Source organism: Chelonia mydas, chromosome 6 (genome assembly GCF_015237465.2).
Source record: "Chelonia mydas isolate rCheMyd1 chromosome 6, rCheMyd1.pri.v2, whole genome shotgun sequence".
In the NCBI taxonomy this organism is placed as follows: Eukaryota; Metazoa; Chordata; order Testudines; family Cheloniidae; genus Chelonia; species Chelonia mydas.
This window is the reverse complement of record NC_051246.2, coordinates 96123689-96151020: the sequence shown is the minus strand read 5'-3', so window position 1 is coordinate 96151020 and position 27332 is coordinate 96123689. Positions and strand designations below refer to the sequence as shown.

Sequence of the window (27332 nt, the reverse complement as noted above, 5' to 3'; positions counted from 1 at the left end):
TATTTTGCGGGGTTATCTTGTATTTTTGCTTGTGCAAGTTGTATTTTATGATTAGGTCTCCTCTCATACTTGGGAAGCCCACATCATGTGTGACAACTCGAGACTCTTGGTCAAGGAGACTAGTGGAAACAAAAAATAAGAAAAGTTGTTTACAATAGAGTGAATGCATCAACTATACAGGACCTAGGGCAAATCAAGATGAGAAATACAGGAGTCTACAAACACATTTGAAGCTGCTAAAAATAGATCTATGGTACAATTCTATTTCCCTCTTACCTGAGATCACAAAAACAAACAAGACTGTGCAACTGACCTGTGTGTTCTAGAGTTCCTTGTCCTTCTTTTAGACGTAGTGAACTCAAGAGCTCTAGTATATCTCAAACGAGTAATGCTAAGCAATATTATTTTGTTCTAGCTAAATTTATTGCTTTTATTTAGGCAATAACACATGTTAAAATAGCTTCTGAACTAATTTTTAAAATTCTTTACAGATGAAGAAGGTGGTCAGGATGAGTCATTAGAATCAAAGGTAAGCAATAAGTCTCACCGAATGATGCATTCCATTTTATTCTCCCTCTTTGTGGGACTACTAGAGCAGGAGTTCTCAAACTGGGGGTCGGGACCCCTCAGGGGGTCACGAGGTTATTACATGGGGGGTGGCAAGCTGTCAGCCTCCACCCCAAACCCTGCTTTGCCTCCAGCATTTATAATTAAACACTTTTATATAAAAAAGTGTTTTTAATTTATAAGGTGGGGGGGGTGCACTCAGAGGCTCGCTATGTGAAAGTGGTCACTAATGCAAAACTTTGAGAGCCACTGGACTAGAGCAAGGATCTGAAAATCAGAACTCAATGGAGTCTATTTAGAACCTGCCACTAACTTGTTGTATGACCTTGGCCAAGTCACTTAACATCTCAGAGCTTCAGCTCACCTCTTTGAAAAAAGAATATTTGTTACCTCATGCATTGAGGGTTTCGTTAAGTAATACCAATAAAGACCTATGGAAGTATTAGTCATTAAAAATGTAGCATGTGTAAGGCTACGTTTTAGTCATGGGTATTTTTAGTAAAAGTCACGGATGGATCACAGACGGTAAACAAAAATTCGTGGCCCGTGACCCGCCCATGACGTACTATATACCCCTGCCTAAATCTGGTGGGGAAGGAGGGGCGCATGGCCTGGGACCCCTGCTGGTGATGGGGTGCGGGCTGGCAGGCTCCCTGCCTGCCCCCTTGGGTTCCCCAGAAGCAGCGACATGGCCCTCCCTCAGCTCCTAGCTCCGTGCACTGACTTCGCAGCTCCCATTGGCCGGGAACCACAGCCAATGGGAGCTGTGGGGGTGGTGAGGCAGCATGTGGAGCTAGGAGCTGAGGGAGGGACATCCTCACTTCGGGGGAGCCCCCCATGGTAAGCGCCACCCAGAGCCCTCACCCCCTCCCGTGCCTGAGCCCACTCCCACATGCACCCCAACTCCTGCTGCTGGGGAGGAGGGCAATTGCCCAAGACTGCCCCAGCAGCGGCCGGTGCGGCTGGCCCAAGGGCTGCCCGAGCTGCTCAGGCAGCCCCTGGGCCATCTGCACCAGTCGCTGCAGAAGTCATGGAGGTCCTGGAAAGTCACGGAATCCATGACACACTCAACCTTAAGCATGAGGAGAGTTGATTTACTGCAGAGGTATGGTCATTTTCCCTCTTGTCGCACCTTTCATCAAAGCATATCAACGTGCTTTAAAAAACACAAATTTAGCCTTACAGTATATCTGTGAGGTAGGTGATATACCTGTCTTACAGGTCAGGAAACTCAGGCAAAGAGACCAGGTGTGGTGGTTTTTTCCCCACTTCTTTCTCCCTCCTTATTTGGCTGTATTAAAGCTAAAACCCATCAATCTTTAATTCTAGTTCTTTGCTCTAAATGATAGACAACTTGCCTTCTAATTTTTCACTAATATTAGAATATAAATGGGAGATTTTAGGAGAGAGGAAACAAAGAATTGTGGTCAGAGAGTGATAGACTTGAAACTAATATTACAAGCACTAATATTACAAAACTGATAGGGCAAGTGAAGTCCCTTAGTAAGCTTTCAACTAAGTGTAATAGAAAAGCCTGTTACAATTCAGATGGAATATCTCAAACATGAAGTCAAGAACTGGTGGTGGAATACAAGATAGTACAGGAAAAGTTTACCCTTGGAAGGAGAAATTTCAGTCTACTTAGCTGTTTGACATTAGGACAAAGGATTCCCGTTCAGAGAGCCTTATACAGTCAGCTCTCCACTAAACACTTGGGTCCATGTGTCCAAATTTGACTTTCCTGTGACTTGTGATAGTTTTTTCCCTTAAGTACAAAGGGAACTAGTCTCCCCTTCTGCTATACTTCCAATACTGTCGTTGAGTGCCTTAGCTTTAAACAGGTCATTCCAAATCAGCACAAATGAAGCTCCATTTTTCATATAAGCTGAAGTGATGTGCACAGAAATCTGCATGAATGAAGAGCAACCAATTTTGTGTGAGAGTTTTGGGACATCTCCATTGTGAAAAGAGTTGCTGGTTTTGTTTTTTTTAAGAATTAAAGGGGAAGTGGAGAATAGGGGCTGAAAGGAACAATTCAACACATTTATCTTAACTTCAAGAGTGAGAAGTAACATATTAAGTTCAGTTTCCTGGTAGGCTTCATAAATCAAAAAGGGGTAGACATTGAATAGCAGTAGTCAGTGAGAGGACTAGTCTCCTAAATTCTGCTCTCTTCTTCTCTAGACTTCCTTGCCTTCAGAAGAACAGGTCGGGGACCGCTCCACAGGAGCCCGTGTTGTCGCAGGTCAGATCTTCCTTGAGTCAGAGGAATCAGACTCTCCCACTGAAGATGAAGAGCGCTATAGGAGCCAAGACGAGGAGAAAGAGAGCATGTTGGAGGAGCTTAACTCTCTTGAAATGTCAAACCTATTAAATAAGAACTTGGAAGATGTAGCAAGGCAGAAACCAGGTAACTTTGCTTGAATTTTGCAGGCTTCATGAACCAACAGCAAAAAGCAAAATCAATCTGGAAAAATTTGGGAGATTAGTGGGATCCAGAAATAATCTTCATTTGTCTCAATTGTCTAACTGAATAGGGGGTTTCAGAATGCAATGGTCATTACAGCCTTAATTTTCCCTACCGTAATGTTGGCTAATACCTATATCATTTACTTCAGATGCACTTTAAAATGTTTTCCATAGTTTCTGTTGATTGCACAGCACAAGAAAATTCGCTCAAGTTAGAGTGCCTTGCTCCTTTTTTTTTTTTTTTAAACAACTTGTGAATAGAGAGAACAATCCAAATCCTGAAGTTCTAACATGAACATGACTCATATCTGCTTACTTTGAAGTATAGATTATGATCTAAAGCTTTTCTCTTCCCAGAAATAGTCACTTTTTTGGCCTGATTATAGCTTTGTCATATGGGGAAGAGGGGAAACACTATAAGTGGTCGTCTTGTTCTGGTAGTTGATTGTATTTAGGTTTGAGTTAAATTGAGGAGAGTGGAAGCAAACTTTGACATTGAGGCAACTTTGTGCATTGACAACTTCTTAGGAGCCGTAGGGCAGTACCTTATTTCATATAAACTAGGGTAACTTTTCAAATAAAAACCATGCCTAGTTGTTGTCAGATCTTCCAGGGAAGCTGAGTAGGAATTGCTTTTTAACTCATAATGAAAAGTTAGAGTTCATCTGATTAATATCCTTGCCTTGCAGCTGGCATTTGGGTATCCCTGACATAGGCTGATGTACATAAAAAGGAAACAACTTTTTTAATGTGCCCAGAGTAAATTAACTTTTACTCTAACCTTATGGAAAATGGTGATTGTATGGTAACTTAATGTTTAACTCAACACTTTGTCTCTAGCAGTTCTTTTCATATGCCTTTTCACAAATGCAGATTAGTGTGGTGAAAGGAAGCAGTAATTGTGCAGAACTGCCTCTAATAACATCTGCTAACCTCTACCAGCACCATACACTTAAAAAAAAGTGACATTCTATAAAATATCTGTAGCCTCTTGCTAATACAAAATGCTCTACGCTTTTCTTGAGCACTTGTAGATGTTGCTGTAGATGAGTATGACATCGTACAGAGATGAAAGATATTAATGAAGTGGGAAAAGTGAGTAAAAAGACTTTTAGTAGTATGAGCAATTGTTGCTAGCCTTCAGATTCAAGCATCATGTTTAGTCAGCCAGGCCTCTTAATTGAAGGTGAAATTTCATTAAGATACTTTGTATCTTCCCATCATAATGCCATGAAAGTGCTTTGTTTTCACATTGTTCAAATCTGATCTGTAAAAATACCTCAGCTGGTTGCCTGGAAGATTCCCTACTATAGCAAGATAGCTGAATCCCAGACTAGACTGTGTATAGCCACTTAGATTGTCACCTGAGTAAATATGCTTATTAGCCCGTACTTGATATCTTAATATTTATAAGTTTATAAATAACTTCCTCTTATACTTGCCTCTCATACAAAGTTCATGGTTCCATTTTTCTCCTGTAACAGCACTATCACAGTGTATGGACTGTAGCATCTTGCATTGTTTTAGGTGTTAATAAAAACACCTGTTTGTGGGAGAAACAAATACTGTGCCCGGATTTAAAATAAAAACAAGAAGGTGGTGCGGGTAAGGAAATAGGATATGGCTAGCTGAATGTTTGACTACTAATATCATAGCTATGCAATAAGGTGTGAGAGAGGCAGTTGTAAACTAATGCCACCATCTAAAGTGCTACATGGTTTGCTTGGTGCATTTTATGTGTTTGTTATTTGCTGTCCTCTGAAGCATCCAGTATTTTCCACTGCTAGAGGCCAGGAACCAGACTTGATGAATCCAGTAGTTTGATCTGGCATGTTAAATTCTATATTCATTGAACTTTAGTCTTGGCCTGTAAAAAGCTGTTGAGTGCCAAGAAGGTGAACTAGTGAGTGGAAGAGGGGGAAATGTTCATTGCTATTGGTTCATATGAAACCATCTTTTGTCTATTTATGCAACTTTGAGAGAGAGAGGTTCTTTATCATAGTTTCAGTTTTACACTACATTGACCAAGCAGGTGCAACCTAAGCTGACTTAATTTTTTTCCCCTTCATTACTATGCCATGTCACCAGTACTTAAAGACCTTTCTAACTTCATAGATTTTAGCATAGTGTTATGTGAAACCAGCTTAGGGGGATAATGCTAAGTAAATTTAGGATTCTTATAAAAAGTGAATGAATATTCTTCCATAGCTTTTTGATTAACATGGTTAAAAGGAGGAAACGCCAAAAAAGTAACTTTTAAAACTTCCCCTTGACATGGAAAAAATTGTCAGGCCTTCCAAAATAACTGCAATACAGACAAAATCCAAGTTCTCAACAGGGCTGATGCCAAGGTGCTGAGTTGGTTGGTCACTGATTGTGGACATCTTTTAGTTCAGTACTTGAGCAGGTGACAATAGGATATACATGTAGTCAGTTTAATTCTGCAGACTACTCCAGGATTGGCAGTTATTCATGACTGTTGTGCTAAACCCCTGTGCCATAGTTGCTGGGGCTGGCCAATAACTGTGTGCATATTCTGAAGAAAAATCATTCTGCCACTAGTTAATGTGTACCGTTGGTCAAGCAACTAACTTGCTCACACGTCATTGTCTTCCCAAAAATGAAATCTTTGGAATTGTCCAACATAGCAGTGTTCCTAGTAATTCTAGAAGAAGGCTTGTATGTAAACAGCTTTTTTTTTATAGAGAAGACTTAAACAAAACCTATAAAATAATGTAGCTTTAAAATATTATTGATACCACCCAGCATTCAAAAATCATAAGTTTGGCTCACTTTAAAAAAAACAAAATGTAAAGTGTTTTTATGGCTTTCTAGTTTCTGAGCCTTCAGGGAGTCGTGTTTTCAGACTTCTTTCTAACCCTGAGGACTAGAAACCTACATTTTTGTTCAAAGTTGAGAGTATCTTTTATTCACATGACTCCAGGAGCCGGGGCTTTAATGAAAATACCAAATTGTGAGGCTCATGATTAAATTGTGAGAGTTGGCAGTGCTTATAAAATGAAAAGCTGTCATGAAAACTAATAGAAATGTCCTCCACTTTTAAAAAAATCCATAAAAATTCAGTGAGATTTAGATCTAGATATTTCTCTATGATGTTAGAGACTCAAACTGCTGTATTGCACAAGTTAATACATGAGAACCGACAAGCCAAACTTCCTACGACCAAATGTCAGTCTAATCATTCTTTTTCATTGCCCTAGCTGAGTGAAGAGCAATACAGGAGCAAGTAGAATATGGGCACTGGAAGCCAAATTCGATTTTTAAATTCTAGCTTTGATATCTTAAGACTTTTAATAATCTAAAATGGCTAATAATATAGTACAGATAACATTAAAATGTCCCGTCTTTATTTCCCTTTTTATAGTGTTGCATGAATAATGAAACTGCAGCTTAAAGAGTTTGTCTTAGTAAAACTCAGAAACCTGGCATACAAGGAACAGTCCCCTGTGGTGGTGAACAGTTTGTTTGCTACATTGTGAGAGAGACAGATCTCATTCCTGGGTTTTTGTTTTTGTTTTTTTCAGTTTTGACAGCCATCGGAGGCACTGCAGACAGTGAGCCCTGCCACTTCCCCTTCCTGTTCCTGGAGAAGGAGTATGTAGAATGTACTGCTGATGGGAGGGAAGATGGCAGGCTTTGGTGTGCAACAACCTATGATTACAAGAGAGATCAAAAGTGGGGCTTCTGTGAAAGTGAGTAGCCAGATACATTTCTTTCATCAAAGAATACTTACTGAGCTTAATGGTCTCCTTATCCCTTGTGGGCAAGTGTCCCCATAAACATAAGGTTTCCACAGTAGAAGTAATGGGAAAGGGAGAGCCATCCTAGTGACATAGATGCCTATTCCTACATTATCATGTGGTACTCCCACTTCCTGGGTTCATGGAAACTGAAAGTGACCTTAATGCATAAAATTTGAGTTACATGGGGAATTCACTGTATGCTTCCCATTGAAGTTGGTGGCTTGCTGCACGAATATGACCCTTTTATCTCTTGCAGAAAGGAAGACAAAATATGTGTGTTTGAGGATATTTTCTCTCTTTTATCCCCACCTTCCAGGAGGATGATTTGAGCAGCCTGGTGATAGCAAAATAAATGAAAGACTAGGCAAATGCACAAAAAACGGTGGCTATAAAAACCCAACAGCCCATTGAGACAACTTTCTCCCTCGTTGCCAGCACAACCTCTGTATCTTGTCTTGCAATAACAAGATCATGTGTAGGGCCCTACCAAATTCACGGTCCATTTTGGTCAATTTTACGGTCATAGGATTCAAAAAATTGTAAATTTTATGATTTCACCGATTTTAAATCTGAAATTTCATGATGTTGTAATTTGTAGGGGTCCTGACCCAAATAATGAGTTGTGGAGGTTATTGTAGTGGGGGTTGCAGTAGTGCTACCCTTACTTCTGCGCTGCTGCTGGTGACCGCACTGCCGTCAGAGCTGGGCAGCTGGAGAGCGGCAGCTGCTGGCTGGGAGCCTAGCTCTAAAAGTCCGAGCTGCTGCCAGCAGCAGCACAGAAATAAGGAGGGCATAGTATGGTATTGCCACGCTTACTTTTGTGCTGCGGCTGATGGGGTGCTGCCTTCAGAGCTGGGCGCCTAGTCAACAGCTGCCACTCTTCGGCCACCCAGCTCTGAAGGCAGCGCAGAAGTAAGGATGGAAATACCACGACCCCCTTAAAATAACCTTGCAACCCCCCTGAAACTCCCTTTTGGGTCAGGACCTCCAATTTGAGAAATGCTGGTCTCACCTGTGAAATCTGTATAGTAGAGGATAAAAGCACACAGAAGACCAGATTTCATGGGAGGACACCAGATTTTACAGTCCATGACACGTTTTTCATGGCTGTGAATTTGGTAGCGCCCTAATCATATGGCCAAGGAAGAATCTGCCATGAATACTGGCAAAAACAGACATTTAAGAGACCAACCTCTTGCATTTGATTTAAACCACTTATCTTTTTTGTTTTTTTAGCTGAAGAGCAGTCTAATAAGAGAAGACAGATGCAGGAAGCAGAGGATGTTTACCAGACTGGGATGAAAATCCTTAACGAGAGCAGTAAAAAGGCACAGAAAAAAGAGTAAGTCCATGCTTGAACGTTAACATAGATCTTTCTTGGGAAAATGGATGACTTGGTTTTGTATGATGTCTTGTAACCAGGACACAGCTTAATGAGACACTGGGTTTTAGACTTGAGTGATACTAGAAGTTATATAGATTGAATTTCATATAAGTCAGTCATGTGGCATTGAGAATAAATGGTAATTGGAGAACATTCACAGGAGCAGAAACTCATGACAGCTTTCTTTGAGCAGATCCACAAAAAGTAGCCAGACTTTTTCCAGCATGGCATGTGTGCAGATAATTCTAACAGTGTTCATTGTGCTGCTAAGCAGTGCAATTCTCTACTTCAGCACAACAACCATTGTTTTTCTCTAGCCATGTAACTAGGCAGGAGGAATTTTTTTTTTTTTCCACACACACAGTTTCCAAGATTTTAAAAAAAATAATTAAAAAATCCATCCTAAAGCAGGACAAACCTAAAACCTTTTGAAATCTTCAACGAAAAACGAGACTCGCCCCCCAACAACCTGAGTAGCCGATAGCCCAGTGGTTAGGGTGCTCACATGAGATGTGGGAGACCCAGGTCCAAGTCCATGCTTTGCCTGGTGAGTCCTTAACCACTTGTCTCTGGTTTCATTGAAGCTAATATGTTTACGTGAAAAGTTTTTGCCAAATCAGCATTTTCTCAGTTAAAAATCAAAAAAAGACTTTGTCAAAAAAATTCCTGGCCCTCTCTATACCTAACCTGTACTGAGAGCATGAATTGTAGAAATTGTTTTTGTTACAACATGTGGTACCTACTTCAGCAGCAGAGAGGAATATCTTAAAACCGCCCCTGCAGGATGTAACAGCTGCCCTGATATGAACTCTAAAAACTCCATATCTGGATTCACTGACATTTGACATATCCAGTGCCTGTTTGGCACCTTTGACTCTCCTCAAATCTTTTTCCTTTCAACTCAGGATCTCACTGACTTCTTCAAAGATTAGATTAAAAAGATTCAGTATGACCTTCTCTACGGTTGCTTGATTACCATGAAAGCACTATATATAACTAAGTATTGATTCTATTCTCTGTTCTAGCTAATTAACTCAGTTACTACAATTTAGTTTTGTATAACATAAATGGATACATGCAAAAGAGGAAACCAAGGAAGAACAAGGGTGAGATGAAACTCTCATTCTGCTCAGTCTGGTTTCTTTGTGCTCCATCCATCTAGTAAATCCAGTTACCACTTCAGATCTGCTCATGACAATTTCTCCTTCAGCAGCAATGTCAGGTAGTTCCGACTTACTGTAAATACTATAAATCATGTGTGTTACAGTAGCATCTAGAGGCCACATTTGAGATCAGGGCCTCTTGTTCTAAAGCACTCTACATAGACACCGTAAGATACAAAGACCTCCAAAAGTTTAGTGTGGGCAAGACAGAGTATGCGAAAGGCAGCATTATTCCACATTACACATGGGAACTGAGGCACAAGAGGCTAAGTGATTTATCCAAGGTCAGGCAGGACATCTTTGACAAAGCCAGGAATTGGACTCTGAAAATCTGGTTCCATTCCAGTACCTTAGCTGCAAGATCATCCTTCCTTGTGTGCTTTAAATATTATAGGAATTAGTAGCATTGGTCTTTCAGTTTCAAGTCACTGTACTCACCTTTCTAAGGATATTAAACATAAGACTACAAGAGAGTGGTGCGAAAGAAACCAACATGGAGCATGAAGCATAAAGACTTATTTACAGGGGAACAAGGAAGAAGTGCAGAGAATAGGAGGGAAATTGGAAAGCAAACAAATAGGGAAAAAGGAAGAAGTGAGACAATTTCCTTTAAACCATTCAAGGTAGTTTAATATCTTACACAGATTAAAGTATACAAAACAATTTTTTTTTATACATTAACCTGTTTAAATAGTACTTTTTGGGGATCACAGTGAAGAGACCTTTTGTCTGTATTTCAACCATGGATCTTGCAAAATCAACAAAAACTAATTTAGCAAAAAGGCCTTTTCCCAAAAACTACTCATGGTTAATCTGGCTACTTCATTACAACAACAGTAACAACTACATAATAATTTTAGCCCAGTATTTGTATGGAATCCATTGGTGCTTTTAGTTTAAATTGATTTAATATTGAAGTGAATCAAGATAGTCGAGTTGATGCCCTCTGTTTTTTCATGTGACCTATGAAACCACTATAAAGCACTGGTGATGGTAACTTCACTTTTATCACTAGATCCTGTGTCTGGTGTCTTCCATTACCAGAACAACAACAACAGAAAAAAATCCTCTGTAGTGTAGTGTCTGACTCTGGGAACTGTTAAAAAGGCTCATGAATAATATTACATTATATGTTAACAATGTATGTGGAGGATTGTGAACCCATGGATATTCTCTTAATTTGTGGTGGTTTAATCATGTGAGGTTTTGAATATTCTACTGTGTGTGACAGGTTGGATCACAGAAACTTCTTGGGGGTGCCAAGACTACTTCTGCCCCTGCTTTCCCTGCCAGCTTGGGACTCCAGCACCCTGTCCTGTGGAGCCAGACACGCCAGTCTGTTTCAGCCCGGACCCAGGGTCTGAACCATGTGCCCCAAAGCTGCAGACTTAACTGAAAGCAACTTAAGAAGTGTTCCTGTCTCTAAAACTCAGATGCCCAACTCCCAATGGGGTCCAAACCCCAAATAAATCCATTTTACCCTGTAAAAAACTTATACAGGGTAAACTCATAAATTGTTCGCCCTCTATAACACTGATAGAGAGACATGCACAGCTGTTCTCCCCCCCCCGGTATTAATACATACTCTGGGTTAATTAATAAGTGTAAAGTGATTTTTATTAAATACAGAAAGTAGGATTTAAGTGGTTCCAAGTAATAGCAGACAGAACAAAGTGAATTACCAAGCAAAATAAAATAGAACATGCAAGTCTTATGTCTAAGAAAACTGAATACAGATAAAAACCTCATCCTTAAAGGAATTCCAGTAAGATTCCTTTTACAGACTACTCTCCTTCTAATCTGGATCCAGCAATCACTCACACCCCCTGTAGTTACTGTCCTTTGTTCCAGTTTCTTTCAGGTATCCTTGGGAGTGGAGAGGCTCTCTTTAGCCATCTGAAGACAAAATGGAGTGGTCTCCCAGGGGTTTAAATAGTCTTTCGCTTGTGGGTGGACACTGCTCCCTCCCCCTGTGTAGAATCCAGCTACAAAATGGAGTTTTGGAGTCACATGGGCAAGTCACATGTCCATGCATGACTCAGAACTTACAGGTAGCAGCCATGGTTCATATGCTACCTTGAACGTCCTCATGCAGACTTCTTATGTGGATTGGAGCCTTCCAAGATCCATTGTGCGTTAAGTGCTTCTTGATTGAGCACTTAACTTGCAAATTCCTTTCTAAAGAAGCTGACCAAATGCGTTACTAAGATTATTTAAAATCAAACAAGTATATAGCCAATACTCATAACTTTGAATACAACCATGACACATGCATACAAACAGGATGAATATATTCAGTAGATCATAACCTTTACAGAGATATGTTACATGGCATATGTAGCATAAAACATATTCCATTTATGTCATATATACATTCACAAGCATAGTTCCATAAAGCCTTATGGGATGCACCGGCACACCCTCCTCCTGAATTTACTGCCAGAGACTTGGACACTGTCCACGGTGGAGGCAGTACATGTAAAATCCTTGTTTGTCTTTGGTCACGCTCCCTTTCAATACCTTTAAACTATATGATGTCATTCATAAGTGTTCTAGCAAGTTTTGGGGTTCCTGGTCCCCAGATGCCTGAGAATAGGTTGGGGTGTAGTATTGCTAACAGAATGCAGACAGCAATATCTGTTAAAGTGTAAGTGTCTTGGCATTTAGCCACCAATGCCATGAGGCGGTGTGCCTCAGTTTCCCCTTCTACACAGCAGCATGGGCCTATTATGCTTTTGTTGCTGTGCCAAGCTTCCAGCCTGTTTACAGGTATAGACTGAAAAGTAACATGCTTGTGGGACTGTCTTGTCACCATCCCTAGCATGTACAACAGTTTCTTCCACAAATCAGGTCTGTCCCACATCTTTACCACTAGTATTAACTCCTTTGTTTTAACCCATAGATTAACAGCAAATCTACGGTGGACAGGCTTTGTTCACACGATTTAGCTTGTTTGATGCATTTTCCCATTTCTTTGTGCCCCCTGGTAGGCACTCTGATGCAGATTCTTCTGCCTCCTTGGAGAAGGCTTTTAATTCAGGCCTGTGTTTGAGGCTTTGGCAAGGAAAGGGTATACTGCACCCATGCCTGCCCTTGCCCCTCTCCCCCCCCCCGAATTTCTCTGGGCTGGACCCCACTCCCTTGTGAAGTTTCACCCATGCAGAGATTTTTTTTTCCTCCTGCCTTGAAGAGACAGTTTTATTTCTTACAAGCGTAGCAAGAACAACATCTTTCAATGGGGTGCCTTGGATTGGTAAGACCCCTTTTGGACACCCCACTTTCAGTTCCCAAAAGGCTAGCTGGAGGGGGGGAGGTGTCCCCTTACGGGAGATCAGACCCCCAGTCTTCCCTTAAACCCTGATCCACAGGACAGGGGTCTGGCATTTTAAATGCAGATTCTTCACCCTCTTCCTGGGAGAGATCCTCCCTACAAAAGGTGGATGGATTCTCCAGTCCCCCTCACCTTCCGTCTGGGCTTCCCACTCTGGGCTCCCGTCTGGGTCAGACACTCCTGTGTCTCTAAAAAGGGAAGGTGACCCTAGTCCGTCTGTGGGCTCACAGCTACCAGCTATGACAGACCCTTCACGGGCCAGCAAAATCCCCCCCCCCCCCCCCCCTTCACTCAGGTTGGGCTTGCTTCCAGCTACAGAGTCCTTGGGGTCTGTTCCCACCGCAGTGGTCACCAGGACCCCAAATTCCACCTTTGGGACACATGTCTCTGTGCACCCCAGGGCAGGCCCTGCTCCCTGCTGACCTGCGACTTCCTGGCAGTCAGCAGCTGGGGTGGCCCCCCGCCACAAGGTGGTACATTCCCCTCCTCCGGGGAGATGATTATGGGACAGGAGCTGGCTTCTTCCAGCCCCTTCCTCTGGAACTTGCCTTGAGCCTCGGGGCTACAGGAACTAGCCACAACCATCCCTGCCCCCGGAGCTGCATTCTTTACTGCTATGGAGGAATCTGAGAGACACCCTCCTATTCCCCCAGTAGTCCATGTGACCTCCTCATAAGCATAAGATTCCTTCTCACTGCTAACCAACCCTGGGACAGATTCTGCCACATTAAAAAAATCATTCCCTAGTAAAACAGTGCAGAATGTGTTGTTTCAGAGTAGCAGCCATGTTAGTCTGTATCCACAAAAAGAAAAGGAGGACTTGTGGCACCTTAGAGACTAACAAATTTATTTGAGCATAAGCTTTCGTGAGCTACAGCTCACTTCATCGGATGCATTCAGTGGAAAATACAGTGGGGAGATTTATATACATAGAGAACAGGAAACAATGGGTGTTACCATACACACTGTAACAAGAGAGGGATCTCTTAAGGTGAGCTGTTACCGGGGGACGGGGGGGACGGGACCTTTTGTAGTGATAATCAAGGTGGGCCATTTCCAGCAGTTGACAAGAATGTCTGAGGGACAGTAGGGGGTGGAGGCGGGGAATAAACATGGGGAAGTAGTTTTACTTTTTGTATTGACCCATCCACTCCCAGTCTCTATTCAAGCCTAAATTAATTCTATCCAGTTTGCAAATTAATTCCAATTCAGCAGTCTCTCGTTGGAGTCTGGTTTTGAAGTTTTTTTTGTTGAAGAATTGCAACTTTTAGGTCTGTAATCGAGTGACCAAAGAGATTGAAGTTTTCTCCAACTGGTTTTTGAATGTTATAATTCTTGACGTCTGATTTGTGTCCATTTATTCTTTTACGTAGAGACTGTCCGGTTTGGCCAATGTACATGGCAGAGGGGTGTTATACCAATAAAATAAAAACCAGCAGGATCTTATTAAAGGGAAAAAGGCAAAATACCACATTTATTGTGAATACAGAAAGAATCATAGTAAGCAGTTAGTTACAGCTGTAACATTCCATTCAATCTCATCTTTATTCACACATTCATTCATACACACACACACAGGTTCTGCAAGGTTGTTGTTATAGTAAGCAGTTAGTTATAGCTATAACATTCCATTCAATCTCATATTTATTCACACATTCATTCACACGCACGCACGCACACACACACAGGTTCTGCAAAGTTGTTATCATAGTTACCAGCCTTAGAGTTGCTCATGCCAAGCCACTGGCCAGGTGGCCTGGACATGAGGAGGGAGCAGGGCCTTGTCAGATGCTCATCTGATGCTCCTGGAAGTTGGTTTGCAGAATCAGACCCCCAAAGTTCTCACTTTTTAGAGTCTATTTTTATAGGAATTTCTTCCTATGCCAGTCTATGGGAATTGCTTCATCATGCTGTTGCTGAATCAATCAGCAGATAGCACATTCCTGACGGCTCCAAGATGTTATCTTGTTCTTTGGTTCTCCCATTCTTGAGGCTGTTGGGTGGATTCCAGTCTGCCCTCCGGGGGTCCTCTGGTTATTTCCACTTGACGCTTTCTTCAGCAGATGGACACTGGATTCTTAGACTGGCACCTCCCTGATCATTCAGTTATTATCCACACCAAGCATCCATCCACATACATCCTCTATCTCTATTTTAATCACAATTGTTAATACAACAAAAGGGCGGGGAGTCTCTGGGTCCTGTTTCTGTTGTTAGAGTATTGCTTTGAGTCTCTCTCTCTGTGAATTGCTTTGAGAACAGACTCTGTCTTAGAATGTACTAACACAATTTAGCAGCTTGCAAGTTTCACACACAGAGGGAGAGAAACAGTACCAAAAACCAAGAGACCTCTTAATTAGTAATACCCTGGAATTTAAACTATGGGGAATCAAACTCATTTGTGATTTTAATACAGAACTTCTTTAATATGATCCAACAGGGGCATTGCTGGCACATGATGGCATATATCACATTGGTAGATGTGCAGGTGAACGAGCCTCTGATATTGTGGCTGATGTGATTAGGCCCTATGATGGTGTCCCCTAAATAGATATGTGGACACAGTTGGCAACGGGCTTTGTTGCAAAGATAGATTCCTGGGTTAGTGGTTCTGTTGTGTGGTGTGTGGTTGCTGGTGAGTGTGTGCCACTGTTGCGACAGTCAGCTCAGTCTGCAAAGTCCTAGTTTGCATGTGTACTTTAGCTAAAGGTACAAGGACTTTGTAACCCCCCATCAGCTCTAATTCTGCCAGTTCCCCTGGCAATAAATCCTTCTCCTGGATCAGGTCCCTCCTGACCACAGAAATCTCGGCACCTGTGTCCCTCAATCCAAGAAGCACTTTACCATTGATTTTAACAGCATGCATATGCTCATTGCTTGGTTGTGTGGAAGCAACCTTTACAAATCCTGTGTGGAAAGAGGCAGCAGCTTCATGTGTTAATTGCTGCCTGTTTCCACTCAACAAGGGATACTTATCCCTCAGGTGCTCAGTGGACTTACAATGATTGCACCTCTTGGACCCCTCTGCTTGTACAGGAAATTTGGGATGAGTAACAGGGAATGGGGAGGTGAACGCCCACCCTCCTTTTTCCTAGGGGTAAAATGGTGATTCTACTTTCCTCCAACCTTGTACCCCTCTGCCAGTGGTTTGTTTCATTGCAGCTTGCTTGCTCATAAGAGTCCGCATACCCAGCTAATTCAACCACTGCAGTCACTTTTTTGTCCCACAAATACTGTTTTACATCATCACTGCACATATTCAGGAATTGTTCCTGAGTAACCAAATCACACATTTCTTCCAAGCTTGTAATGCATTTCCCCCTCACCCATTTATCTACCAAATTTCTCATTTCATTTACATAAGCCACATTACTTAATCCAGATCCCTTCTCAAGACTTCTGAATTTAACCCTGTAGGTTTCAGGTGTAACTTGAAACTGTTTCAAAACCAATTCCTTAAATTTACCATAGTTTGAAGCATCATCAATAGGCATCTTATTGAATATGTCCAGAGTTCTGCCAGTCAATTTTGCTATCAATGTGATCATCTTTTGATGTTCAGGGATCTCATGGAGGGTGCACAGTCTCTCAAAGGTGATGAAATATTCGGCAGTATTGCTGGATTCATCATACTGTGGACGTAGTCGCTCTCATTTGGGGATTTTTGGGGCAGTGGAGCCAGCAGCTGGAGGGTTTTCTCTCCAACTCCATAACAACCAGTTCATGCTTCTGGGCCTCCACAGCTCTCTTGTGGGCAGCCTCCTCTGCATTAATGTCTAATTGTCTTAATTCCATCGGTCTCTTATGTTTGTTTTTCTTTCTCTTTTGCCTCCAGTCTAGCCAGCTCTAGTTTAGTAGCTGCTTCACTGGTAGTCATTTTTCTGCTTTCTTGTGCTGGGCCAGACCCCTTCTGCAGTTTACTGAAACTGGGATGTACTCAGCTCAGGGGCTTCTTAGAGACAGACTTTCGCAGCCAGGGCCAGCTCTAGGCACCAGCAAAGCAAGCAGGTGCTTGGGGTGGCACATTTGCAGGGGCAGCATTGGGTCTATCCTTTTTTGCTTGTGGGCCGGCCCTGCAGGCGCTCAACCAGGTAGATGCTGTCCCGACCCCCAACCTGATGCTGAAGTCCAGGTGGAAGAGCCGCAGTGGGTGGCCAAATCTGGCTCTGGGTCTGGGGTCCAGCAGCAGCGCAGTGGGAGCCCTGGGGCCGGGAAGGAGTCGGGTGGATGCAGCCTCTGCCCCTCCTACTGTCATGAGCGGGATGCTGATGACCCGCCCTGGGAGCGAGTTACCAGTGACCCAGGGCTGGGGCGGCAGGGGGGTGGGGATGCGAGCCCAGGGCTGGGGCGGCAGGGGGGTGTGGGTGGGGGGGGGGAGGGCACTGGTGGGGGCCAAAGGGGGGAACCCAGAGCTAGGGCGGCAGGGGGTGCAGGTGGAGTTGGGGAAGAGCCCAGGGCTAGGACAGCCAGGGAGAAAGGGGGGAGCCCAGAGCTGGGGTGGAGGGCAGCCAAAAATGTTTTTGCTTGGGGTGGCAAAAAACCTAGAGCTGGCCCTGTTCGCAGCGTCCAGTGTTCAGCCTTTTTGGGCAATTTGCAAACTGTGCAGTTCTAGCTTGTTCTGATCGTCACTTTTATTTATTTTGCTTCCTTTTCTGTCCCTACTTCCCTTACCCAAAATAAGCAAACAGAAAATAACAAACCAGTAAACACTTTGTCTGTTCTCCAGCCACCACACTTAAAACTCATTTAAAAACACTACCAGTATCTCAAAGCAATCAGCTGTGCACAGATCCTGCTCGACTATGCCACTGTGACGGTTTGGATCACAGAAATCTCCTTGGGGCTGCCAACTGATGAGCCAAGACTACTTCTGCCCCCGCTTTCCCTGCCAGCTTGGGACTCGAGACCCTGGGTCTGTGTTGGAGCAAACTGGCATGTCTGGCTCAACAAAACAAGGTGCAGGAGTCTCAAGCTGGCAGGGAAAGAAGGGGCAGAAGTAGTCTTGGCACATCAGTTGGCAGCCCCAAGGGGGTTTCTGTGATCCAACCCCTCACACTGTGTTTAAAAAGGAAAATGCCTGCAAGTTAGGTAGTGATGGATATAGAATGATAATTAGGACAGAGTGAGGCAATGAAAAGTTTCCTCTGTACCTTTTAGCTTTACTGATAGAACTTGTTTTGTTTGTTTAAAGGTAACTAAACCTATAATTACATTCTTCTTTAAGAGCATATCAGTATCTTCTGAAAGCAGCTGACATGAACCATACCAAGGCAATGGAAAAAGTGTCTTATGCTCTATTGTTTGGGGATTACCTGAAGCAAAACATCCAGTCTGCTAAAGAGCTGTTTGAGAAACTGACTGAGGAGGGATCTCCTAAAGGGCAAACGGTATGTATGCTCTAAAGCAGTAGTCCCCAAACTGTGGGAAATGCCTGTCTAGGGGGGTGCAGAAGAATGTTTGGGGGGAATGCAGCAGGGCCTTGGCCAGTCTCCAGGGGGGTCAGGGAGGGAGCGCCGCTCAGCCCGATCCAGCCGCGGCTCCACTTCCAGCCTTAGCTGCCGGCTCCTGGCCCCAGTCGTGGCTCCCAGCCATGGCTCTGCTCAGGAGGGGACATGGGCAGATTACAGTAGGGAGGCATTGGTCTAAAGGGAGTTTTGTTTAGCATTCATGTCAGCTTCAGCAATGGCCAAGGGCTGGATGGGCCATGGAGACTGACCTCCCCTCTCACCTCTAGAATGGGATGAGAAACGTTGATGGGGGAAGCTGGCTCTGCTTTTCCTTGGGCTATAAATGTTCTGTGGATAAACAGGACTTAAGTCTCTTGGGCTGCAATCCTAGCATCTTTTTTGCTCTTAAATAAATAAATCTAACATCTAGAACTGATGTTTTGACTTAATGACATTTAGAAGGAAATCTTTTTTTAAATCTATGTGTAAGTAGCGAGTTCTGGTCTGCTCATCGCTTTAACTACCAGCTTGGGTGTAGGTCAGGAAAATACAGGCAGATACTATTTGAAGACTCTAGCCAACCAAATATCTTTTAAACTTCTGAGTCAATGGCCCAGTGCTGTTTGTTTGTTTTTGGCTATGGGATTTACATAAAGATAACTGCTGATAGTTAAACTCTTTCAAGGTTATGTAGGCTCCACTGGGAATTTAACAACTGTTGGATGAAACATAATTGCCCTTTTAGTCACCAACGTACATGTTTTAAATTTTCTAGAATTGTGGACTTTTGGTTTCAAAGGCTGTAGGTATCAACACAGAATTTTCATTAAATATTTACACATATACTTTATGCAAGGTACCAATATCTGATTGTGAAAGAAAGCCTCATCCTGACACTTTAGACTTTAGTCTGAGATGGTTTTCCCCCACACACACACTTCTCTCCCTTAATTTCTCTTGTTGCATCCATCTTCTTCCTCATACAGACCTTAATGTCATTGAAGCACCCGCTCTAAGTAGGAGGCTGAAAAATAGTTTTTGTTAAAATGTCTTTTATAAAAATATATAAACTTCTGGTAATGGAGTGGAACACAGCTATTCCTGTAAATATAACCATATGCATATACTAATCATATTAAGTGGGATTTTTTTTGTTCTAAAAGTGCCTGTGCTAGTCTAAAGGCATTATACAGTCTAAACATATGACCAATAATGTATTACTTCAAAGATCTCCTGCCCCATTGAAGTAAACTCCCTCACTCCACTCCATAACCTAATTCAACCCCTCCTCCTGGAGTCTGAGAACACCGATATTAAGAGAACAAATTTCACAGCACGCTCCATCATACAAATGCAGGTGATTCAAAGGCTTGTTAGCAGCACTCAAGTTTGTTTGTAACTTGTCTGAAGGGTACGACTATTGTTTGAACCGGTTGTCTAAATTAGTATTGTTCCCCTTCCCTTACTCCCCAGCCCTGGCACAAACACAATAGGTTTTTCAGAGCTAGCAGTCGGGCTCACTGAATTTGTTATCAGTGTGTTTAGCAGCTCTGAATATCTTGAGAGCAAATTTTTCAGTGACTCTTATGGTGTAGGGCTGCTAAGTACTGGAAATATCAGCAGAAATACTTAGATCTTTTTTTTCAGTTACTAAAGACTGTCCTACAACAAGGAATTCTTGAGGGAGAGAGCTAGTGCATAGGCCCCTTATTCATCTAGTATTCATATTGCAGTACCGTCGCTACCATACATCTACACTAGAGGTTTTTAAGTGCAATTACGTATTTGATTGTGGTTACAGATGTCTGTAGATTAGTATTTATAAGCCTGTTGGCTATCAATTAACTCTAGTTAAAAACAGTACTATAGACAAACGCTCTGAGATCCTGTCTCCACAATTTGAGGCAGTGAGGTGCAGATCAAGACTGATGCATGATTCATGATTCACCCGTAGCTTTGCTACTTTTGAAATACTGTATGCAGCCATCACCGATAACTGATCAGCTGGTGTGGCTTCTGGTTTTGGTGGAATTATATTAACTGTTTGCTGTAGGTGAAGTCTCTTGATTATCCTAACATGTCAAACTGTGGAAGTTAGCTCTTACAGTGTCACACACAAATATATCTTCTGTGTTCTCCCTCTGCTGGCCCACACAGCTGTACCAGGTGGCAGAGCTAGAACAATACTTTATTTTTGTTTTTTCCTCAGAAAGTTTTAGATGTCATAACTAATTTTACAATCGCAAATGATTACTATCCAGCAGCAAAACTGATCATATACAAATAATGAATTAGCTCAGCCAGCCAGTAAATTAAAGCAACACACCTGCCCCCGGGATATACACTCAAACTCTGCCCGGCCAGATTTATGTCAAATAGATTTTGCAGCATATCTGAAAATCCATCAGCTCTGGGCTATTTTGAACCAAGGTGGGGAGAAAGTTCCACAGTCCCAGAGCCCTCTTGGAGAACACCCTGCCAGCAGCTCCTTCTCTGTATAAAACTTAATTTTTTGTATAGAGCATTGAAAATTAAGTAGTCCTCGTAAAACAGTCCATGTGAGAGAGAAATGATTTCTGTTTTACTAATGAGGAAACTGAGGCATAGGTTAAGGTGCTTGCCTAAGGCAACTCAGCAAGTATGTCAGTCATTATTAGATCTCTTGAGTCTTTGGCTTGCAGCTCTACACTCCAGCGGATACTACACAGCACTGCCTCTTCTAGAACATAAGAGAAATCCATGGTAGCCTACTTGACCTTGGAGAAATCATGTACTTTATATTTAAAAATAAAACCTGTTGCAACTGAATTAGACATGGGTGTTACCCAAATAAAGTGGATTTTTTGGTCTGCTTATATGCACTCAAGTACACGTTGTGTTTCCCAGGTCACTGCAACTTCATAGCAGTATAGGTTTCTAAACTGTGACAAGTCCTTTTTCTTGTCATTTTAAACATATTTACCTTTTTTTGTTCCTAGTCTACAAACCTAATCCTAAAACTTCCAAACATTCATTGGCTTGTATTTTTAATTTCAGGCTCTTGGATTTCTCTATGCATCTGGCCTTGGTGTCAATTCCAGTCAAGCTAAGGTAACTCTGTCAATTCTTCGCTTTTGCTTTTATTTCACTTCAGATGCAAATGATTAAATATCTTCTATTCTTATTTTAGGCCCTGGTTTATTACACTTTTGGAGCTCTCGGAGGAAATCTGATAGCGCACATGTTTTTAGTAAGTGAGATTTCATAGCTAATTCACAGAACTAAAGTTAATAGAAGTGCTCCTTTTTTATCTAATTTTATATCTCGATTATTAAGATCATGAATGTTTTATATTCTAAACACCTAAAAGTGTAGGTGCTCAGTTTGTATACTCATGCTCTAGTGTTTAAAGTGCTTTTTCTTGCCTACGCATTCCATTACTTTTTAATACAGAAACCTTCCACAGAAGGTGGAAGCTAACGCTTAGGACTGGAGTCTCCTTTCACAACTGTTTTGCCCTTATTTATCTCCAGGGATTTCAATGGAGTTACTCCAGAGTTACACTGCTATAAATGAGAGGAGACTCAAGCCCTTAAAACCAAAGCAAGATCTTGTTTTTCTCCAACTGCACGTATAAAACCCACAAATAGACTATGATATATAAGATGCAAAGCCTTTAAACAGAATATGTTAAATTGTTGCTCTTGAGGCATGAAAATCTGTTTAGTTGTTTTGTGTGATTTAAAACACAAGGCTTATTGGCTACACTTGCATTCATTTGTAGGGCGCTACCAAATTCACAGCCATGAAAAATGCATCATGGACTGTGAAATCTGGTCTCCCCCCATGAAAACTTGTCTTCTGTGTGCTTTTTACCTTGTACTATACAGATTTCATGGGGGAGACCAGCGTTTCTCAAATTGGGGGTCCTGACCAAAAGGGAGTTGCAGATGGGTCACAAGGTTATTTTAGGGGCGTTGTGGTATTGCCACCCTTACTTCTGCGCTGCCTTCAGAGCTAGGGTGCTAGAGAGTGGCAGCTGCTGACTGATGGCCCAGCTCTGCAGGCAGGAGTGCAGAAGTAAGGGTGGCAATATCATATGCCATCCTTTCTTCTGTTCTGCTGCTGGAGGCGGCTCTGCCTTCAGAGCTAGGCTCCCGGCCAGCAACTGCTTCTCTCCAGCTTCCCAGCTCTGAAGGCAGTACCGCAACCCCCCTACAATAACCTTCTGACACCGCCCCCACCCCCACCCCAAAACTCCTTTTTGGGTCAGGACCCTTACAATTACAGCATCAGATTTAAATAGGTGAAATCATGAAGTTTACGATTTTTAAAATCCTATGACCATGAAATTGACCAAAATGGACCATGAATTTGGTAGGGCCCTATTTATTTGTGTTAGGACTAACTGGCTGACATCCCAAAAATCCTTCTGACCTTGTATTTAACAGTACGTCTAATCTTAAGCATTTCTTCTGCTGTGAAAAGTTGATGAAAGTCACATGAGTGCATCTGGCTATTTAACTGCATAAATGTCCAATAAGTGGCTGTATAACTGACGGTTCCTTGCTTTTATATCTTTTCAGGGTTACCGGTACTGGGGTGGGATAGGAGTCCTTCAGAGTTGTGAATCTGCTCTCACTCACTATCGACTTGTGGCTAATCATGGTAAAAAAAAATTCATATTAACGAAGGAGCAAATCTAGAATTACCTACAATATTTGTCTGGGCATACTTCAAAATATTTAGAATTTTATTTTCTTCCATTAGTTGAACACACTGGTAGGTTAGCTCTTACAGATATTGTAGACCAATTTATGATAACTTTTTCCATGTATAACCTTTAAATTTAAAGTTTTAATTCTGAAGGATACCAAAGTACTTCAAATTGATATTCCCAGGCAGAATTAATCTTATAAATTAACTGATTTTTCTAGAAAAACTTAATAGGTTTTTGTATTTATTTCAAAAACATCCTTTGAATTCTGGAAATTCAGAGTTAGGGTTGGTTGTGGAACCTAACCTGTCTTGCACTGTGCACCATCCATGTACGGCAGAGTCACAACCAAAACTGTCTACTCCCCTTTATCATGTGCCTACAATACACAAAATCATAGCATAACTAGTTTGTTCTTGAGAAGTACTTACTCTAATATACCAGCCCATATGCCCAGTTTATGGGATCTGAGTGAATGTTTGATTTCGATAAAACCAGTCTTTTTGGTGGTGTGCCAAAAATGTAGCTCTCAGTTGAAAGTTGTCTGCAAATGGCTTACTTTATATGTCTTTGTATGTTAACTTCATGTTGCTTTCCTTGTTCTTCTCATCTTCTTGTCACCAGTGGCTAGCGATATATCTCTGACAGGAGGCACAGTTGTGCAGAGAATTCGCTTGGCAGATGAAGTGGAAAATCCAGGAATGGCCAGTGGGATGCTGGAGGAAGATTTGATTCAATATTACCAGTTTCTAGCAGAGAAAGGAGATGTACAAGCACAGGTATGATCAGTGTGACACAGTGGGGTGGAACTCTTCCAGAGGCTGTTGGAACAGTTGCAAATGTGTGAAGCTCTCAAGAATCCAGTTTCTTCTTTTGCTCCCAGACCAACATGGTTACTAGAGCTGATCATAAATTTTTCACTGAAACGTCTTTTGATGGAAAATAGCTTTCTGATTATAGTTTTGTTCTCTTAAAATTTTCAGGTATTTGTTGAGAAACCAAAACGTTCTTGGTTTTCAAACTTAAAAACTCCACCAATAAAAACTGACGAACACAATTTTTTTTTTTTTTTTTTTTTTGGGGTGTGCTTGGAAAATAAAATTCCTTTTTTGATCAACATTCTAATGGTTGCTTTCCTCACACCCTGAGGAGGAGAGAGCTTTGCAACACTCCAACTCCTCTGGCCAGTTTAAGAGCAGAATTGGCTGTTCTGGAGGGAGCCTTGGCCAGAAGGACTGTCACAGTGCAGGGCCTTCAGGACAGAGGAGCAGAGGACTGCTGAGGGCCTTGGAGAGACCAATATGACCATAGTTAGGTATCTTGTCTGTGGTTGTAAGGTGGCTTGATTTAACTAGAAGAACTGTCGTGTGCAACCATCAATGTTCTCCATCCCCCTTTGTTTGCTGTTTTCTGCCTCTGTTCAGTAGAACCCAACAGAATTCTACGTAGCACTAATGTTACATTAGAAATGTTCACCCTAAGGAATAAACATGGCACACTGGAGTGGCCTTTGGACTAACAACATACCAACCATGTATGGCAGCAGTGACACAGTTAAGTAGAAGGATTGAGAAGATATGATTTTTTTAAAACTAAGGTAACAAATTCAAAGATGTTCGATCTTTTTTTATATCGTAACAAGGATCTTAAACCTGGAGGAGCTAACTCATTTGCTTTAGCCTTTTGCCTCAAACTGTGGTGGCTACTAAAGCAGAATAATTTTGTTTTCAAGCTTATTTCCTTTCATCTTTATCTCTGATAAACAATTTGGTATGCTGTTTGCTGAGCATGTGATTAATTTATTCAATTTGTAATTGTATTGCTTGTGTATAAAGCTTCTGTATACAGGGACACACAATGCGTTTAGTTTTTGTTTTCGTTTTTCAGGTTGGCCTTGGGCAATTACATTTACATGGAGGAAGAGGAGTGGAGCAAAATCACCAGGTATCCATTTTACATCATTGCTGGCCTTTAGTGATAAATATAATGATTTACAAGAGAGTAAATTGTCTAGTCCTCCTGAAAAACTAAAACTGTTGTCTAAATGTTGGGTTGATACAGCAATTGTGACTGGCTTTCTTAGCTAGTTGTATGCACTATTCTGATTGGTAGAAGGACCAGATTCTCTCCCTGTTTACACATTAGTTGAAGACATTGGAGATGAAGTCAAAATACATGGCGCAAGATTCCTGTACATAAGAGACAACACACTTCATTGCATATCTCAGTGACTGAGCTTTTGCATGCATAAGAGGCTTTTCGTGGTGTGCTGATGCATAGATTTGAAATTAGAATCTGGCCCTTGTTGTTTACAAGAATTGTTGCTATACAATAAATATACTCTTTCATGGTTGAATAAGCAGCAAATGGATGTGTGGCTTTCAGTACTGCCAGGTGTTCACAATTCCCAGCTCATTGCTGGGCTGGCTTATGCAATAGGAAGAAATTGACTTGCTGCAACGGCAGGCAGAATTTTTAAAAAGCTTATGTGATGGTAAATGAAGATCTTATGTGTAACCCATAAGACTCAGAGTGGGCATGTCATGAAGATGATTATTCCAGACTAATTCCCAATAAAAGAGTGAATGAACTCTGCAGTTGTTTTTAAATCAACTGAAAACAAACAAAAACATCCTTTGTTCAGCATTGTTTTTGATCCATATGTATCTTTCAGACTGGGCACAGCCACAGAGCCTGCACTGAAGATGAAGGCAATTTGAAATACCTAACATGGAGTTTTGTAACTGCCAGAGTGATAGTGTTCCCACTCGCCCCTCAAGTATCAATCAAGAATTTATAACCAAGGAGGCCTCTTAGAGCCAGCAGCTCTAAGTCAAACTGAACTTTAAGTTTAGCCGATTTAAATGAGCTTTCCCTAGTGACATCAAACAATCCTGGGTATTCAGCTCAGAATAGTACAAAATCAGATCTAAATATCTACCCAGACTGGAGAATGTCCTACGGACACACATGTCCCTGCAATTAAGTTTTTTGGGATGAGTTAGGCTAGGCTAGTAGGGCTCAGCTGCATAGACTGCTCACAACTGGAAAAATGAGGCATCACCTCCCTGAATTTTGGGGGAATGACAGGCCCAGAGTGGCTGCTGGTCTAGGTATGCAAATTATGTGGGGGGAACCTCCTATTACATATATTTAATCATTCAGTGGACTTGGGCAAACTGTCTAATTAAACAGCTCCTGTTTCCCAATAGTGACACTCAACTTAGTGTTAAAATCTTGATCAGAATTTTGGCCATTCTGTGCTTAGAAAGAAAGAGCCATACTGGAGATAGAGGAAGACCAGAAAGGTTTCATGAATGGCAGGTTGTCCTCAGACACTGTGTGTAGCTTTTTCTATGGCGGGGGGAAAAAATGCACCTTCAGGCAGTGCTCTCAAAATGGATTATGGAAAAAGAGCTGTAATTTTAGAGTGGATTTACCTTATGCAAATGCCTAGAGAATTCATCTTCTGAAACAGGTTAATATGAAGCTGCTTTGTAAATTGAAATTAATCGCATTATTTCTGACCCCTATTGCTAACTCATGGCATGCAAAGGGATGTTCATCTTCATGTTGGAACCTTTACTGTACATCACAAGCAATATTTGGTAATATACCTGTTACCAGTGGAGTGTAATATAGAATCTACAAACACTATTTGTTTATGGAGAGGAAATGCTTTTATTGACTACAATACTTTTGGACTCTTTCTTTCTTACAGAGAGCATTTGAATACTTCAACCAAGCAGCTAATGCTGGTAACTCGCACGCCATGGCCTTTCTAGGAAAGGTAAGACACTAGTATTTCCAGAGCATGCAAATGTGGATGACTGTTTCATTGAGGGTTGCTGGGTATTCTCCTTTTTTTGAAAATCAGTATGATTATTTAGTTGTCTAATTAAAGACTTAAGCTCCTCAATTAGGCATTCACTTTAAAACAAAGCCCCTTTAGAGAGACAAGGAGGGTGAGGTAATCTCTTATTGGACCAACTTCTGTTGGTGAAAGAGAGACACTTTTGAGCTACACAGAGCTCTTCTTCAAGTCCTAATGCTTTAGAGGAAGGTGTAAGAAACTTCACAGTAATCATTGTTTTAGTAATACAAGAGTTCTAGCTCTGCGTTATTCGCTCCTAAGCCTTTCCAGCATATTCGGTCTATGTGTGTATGGTATACGCTACTATTAATGGAGCAATATGGTAGCTCAACTTTTTCCAGAATGCCTTTTGATGAAATACAAAAGTTTCCAATAACAAAGCCTCCTAATCAACATCATGTAATTGGTTAAAGAGCAATTTCTTTTGATAGATGTGTTTTTCTTGTATCTTTAAAAGACCACTATTTAGCCTTAGTCTAAAAACACATCTTTTCTTATCTATACATGTTGTTGAAATTTGCACTAAATAGAAATTGTGTGTATATTTTCAATGACAGCCAATAAAAGAAATGGACATGAATTCCACATGGAAAGTTAATTGAGGTTCTTCCCTTCTCCCACTTAAAACTAAACTTTG

The 27332-nt window shown here is 41.6% G+C and overlaps 1 protein-coding gene across 1 annotated transcript in view; it reads left to right on the top strand.

Moving 5' to 3' along the window:
- The window catches only part of SEL1L (SEL1L adaptor subunit of ERAD E3 ubiquitin ligase), a 58310-nt gene that overhangs the window by 11723 nt on the left and 19255 nt on the right, over positions 1 to 27332 (top strand). Inside the window, exons 2-12 of the mRNA XM_037900801.2 lie at positions 492 to 529; positions 2752 to 2977; positions 6582 to 6749; positions 8037 to 8142; positions 17903 to 18065; positions 21162 to 21215; positions 21295 to 21354; positions 22691 to 22772; positions 23446 to 23600; positions 24709 to 24765; positions 26543 to 26611. Of these exons, the coding sequence (XP_037756729.1) occupies positions 492 to 529; positions 2752 to 2977; positions 6582 to 6749; positions 8037 to 8142; positions 17903 to 18065; positions 21162 to 21215; positions 21295 to 21354; positions 22691 to 22772; positions 23446 to 23600; positions 24709 to 24765; positions 26543 to 26611 (1178 nt within the window). The remainder of the gene's footprint in view (positions 1 to 491; positions 530 to 2751; positions 2978 to 6581; positions 6750 to 8036; positions 8143 to 17902; positions 18066 to 21161; positions 21216 to 21294; positions 21355 to 22690; positions 22773 to 23445; positions 23601 to 24708; positions 24766 to 26542; positions 26612 to 27332) is intronic.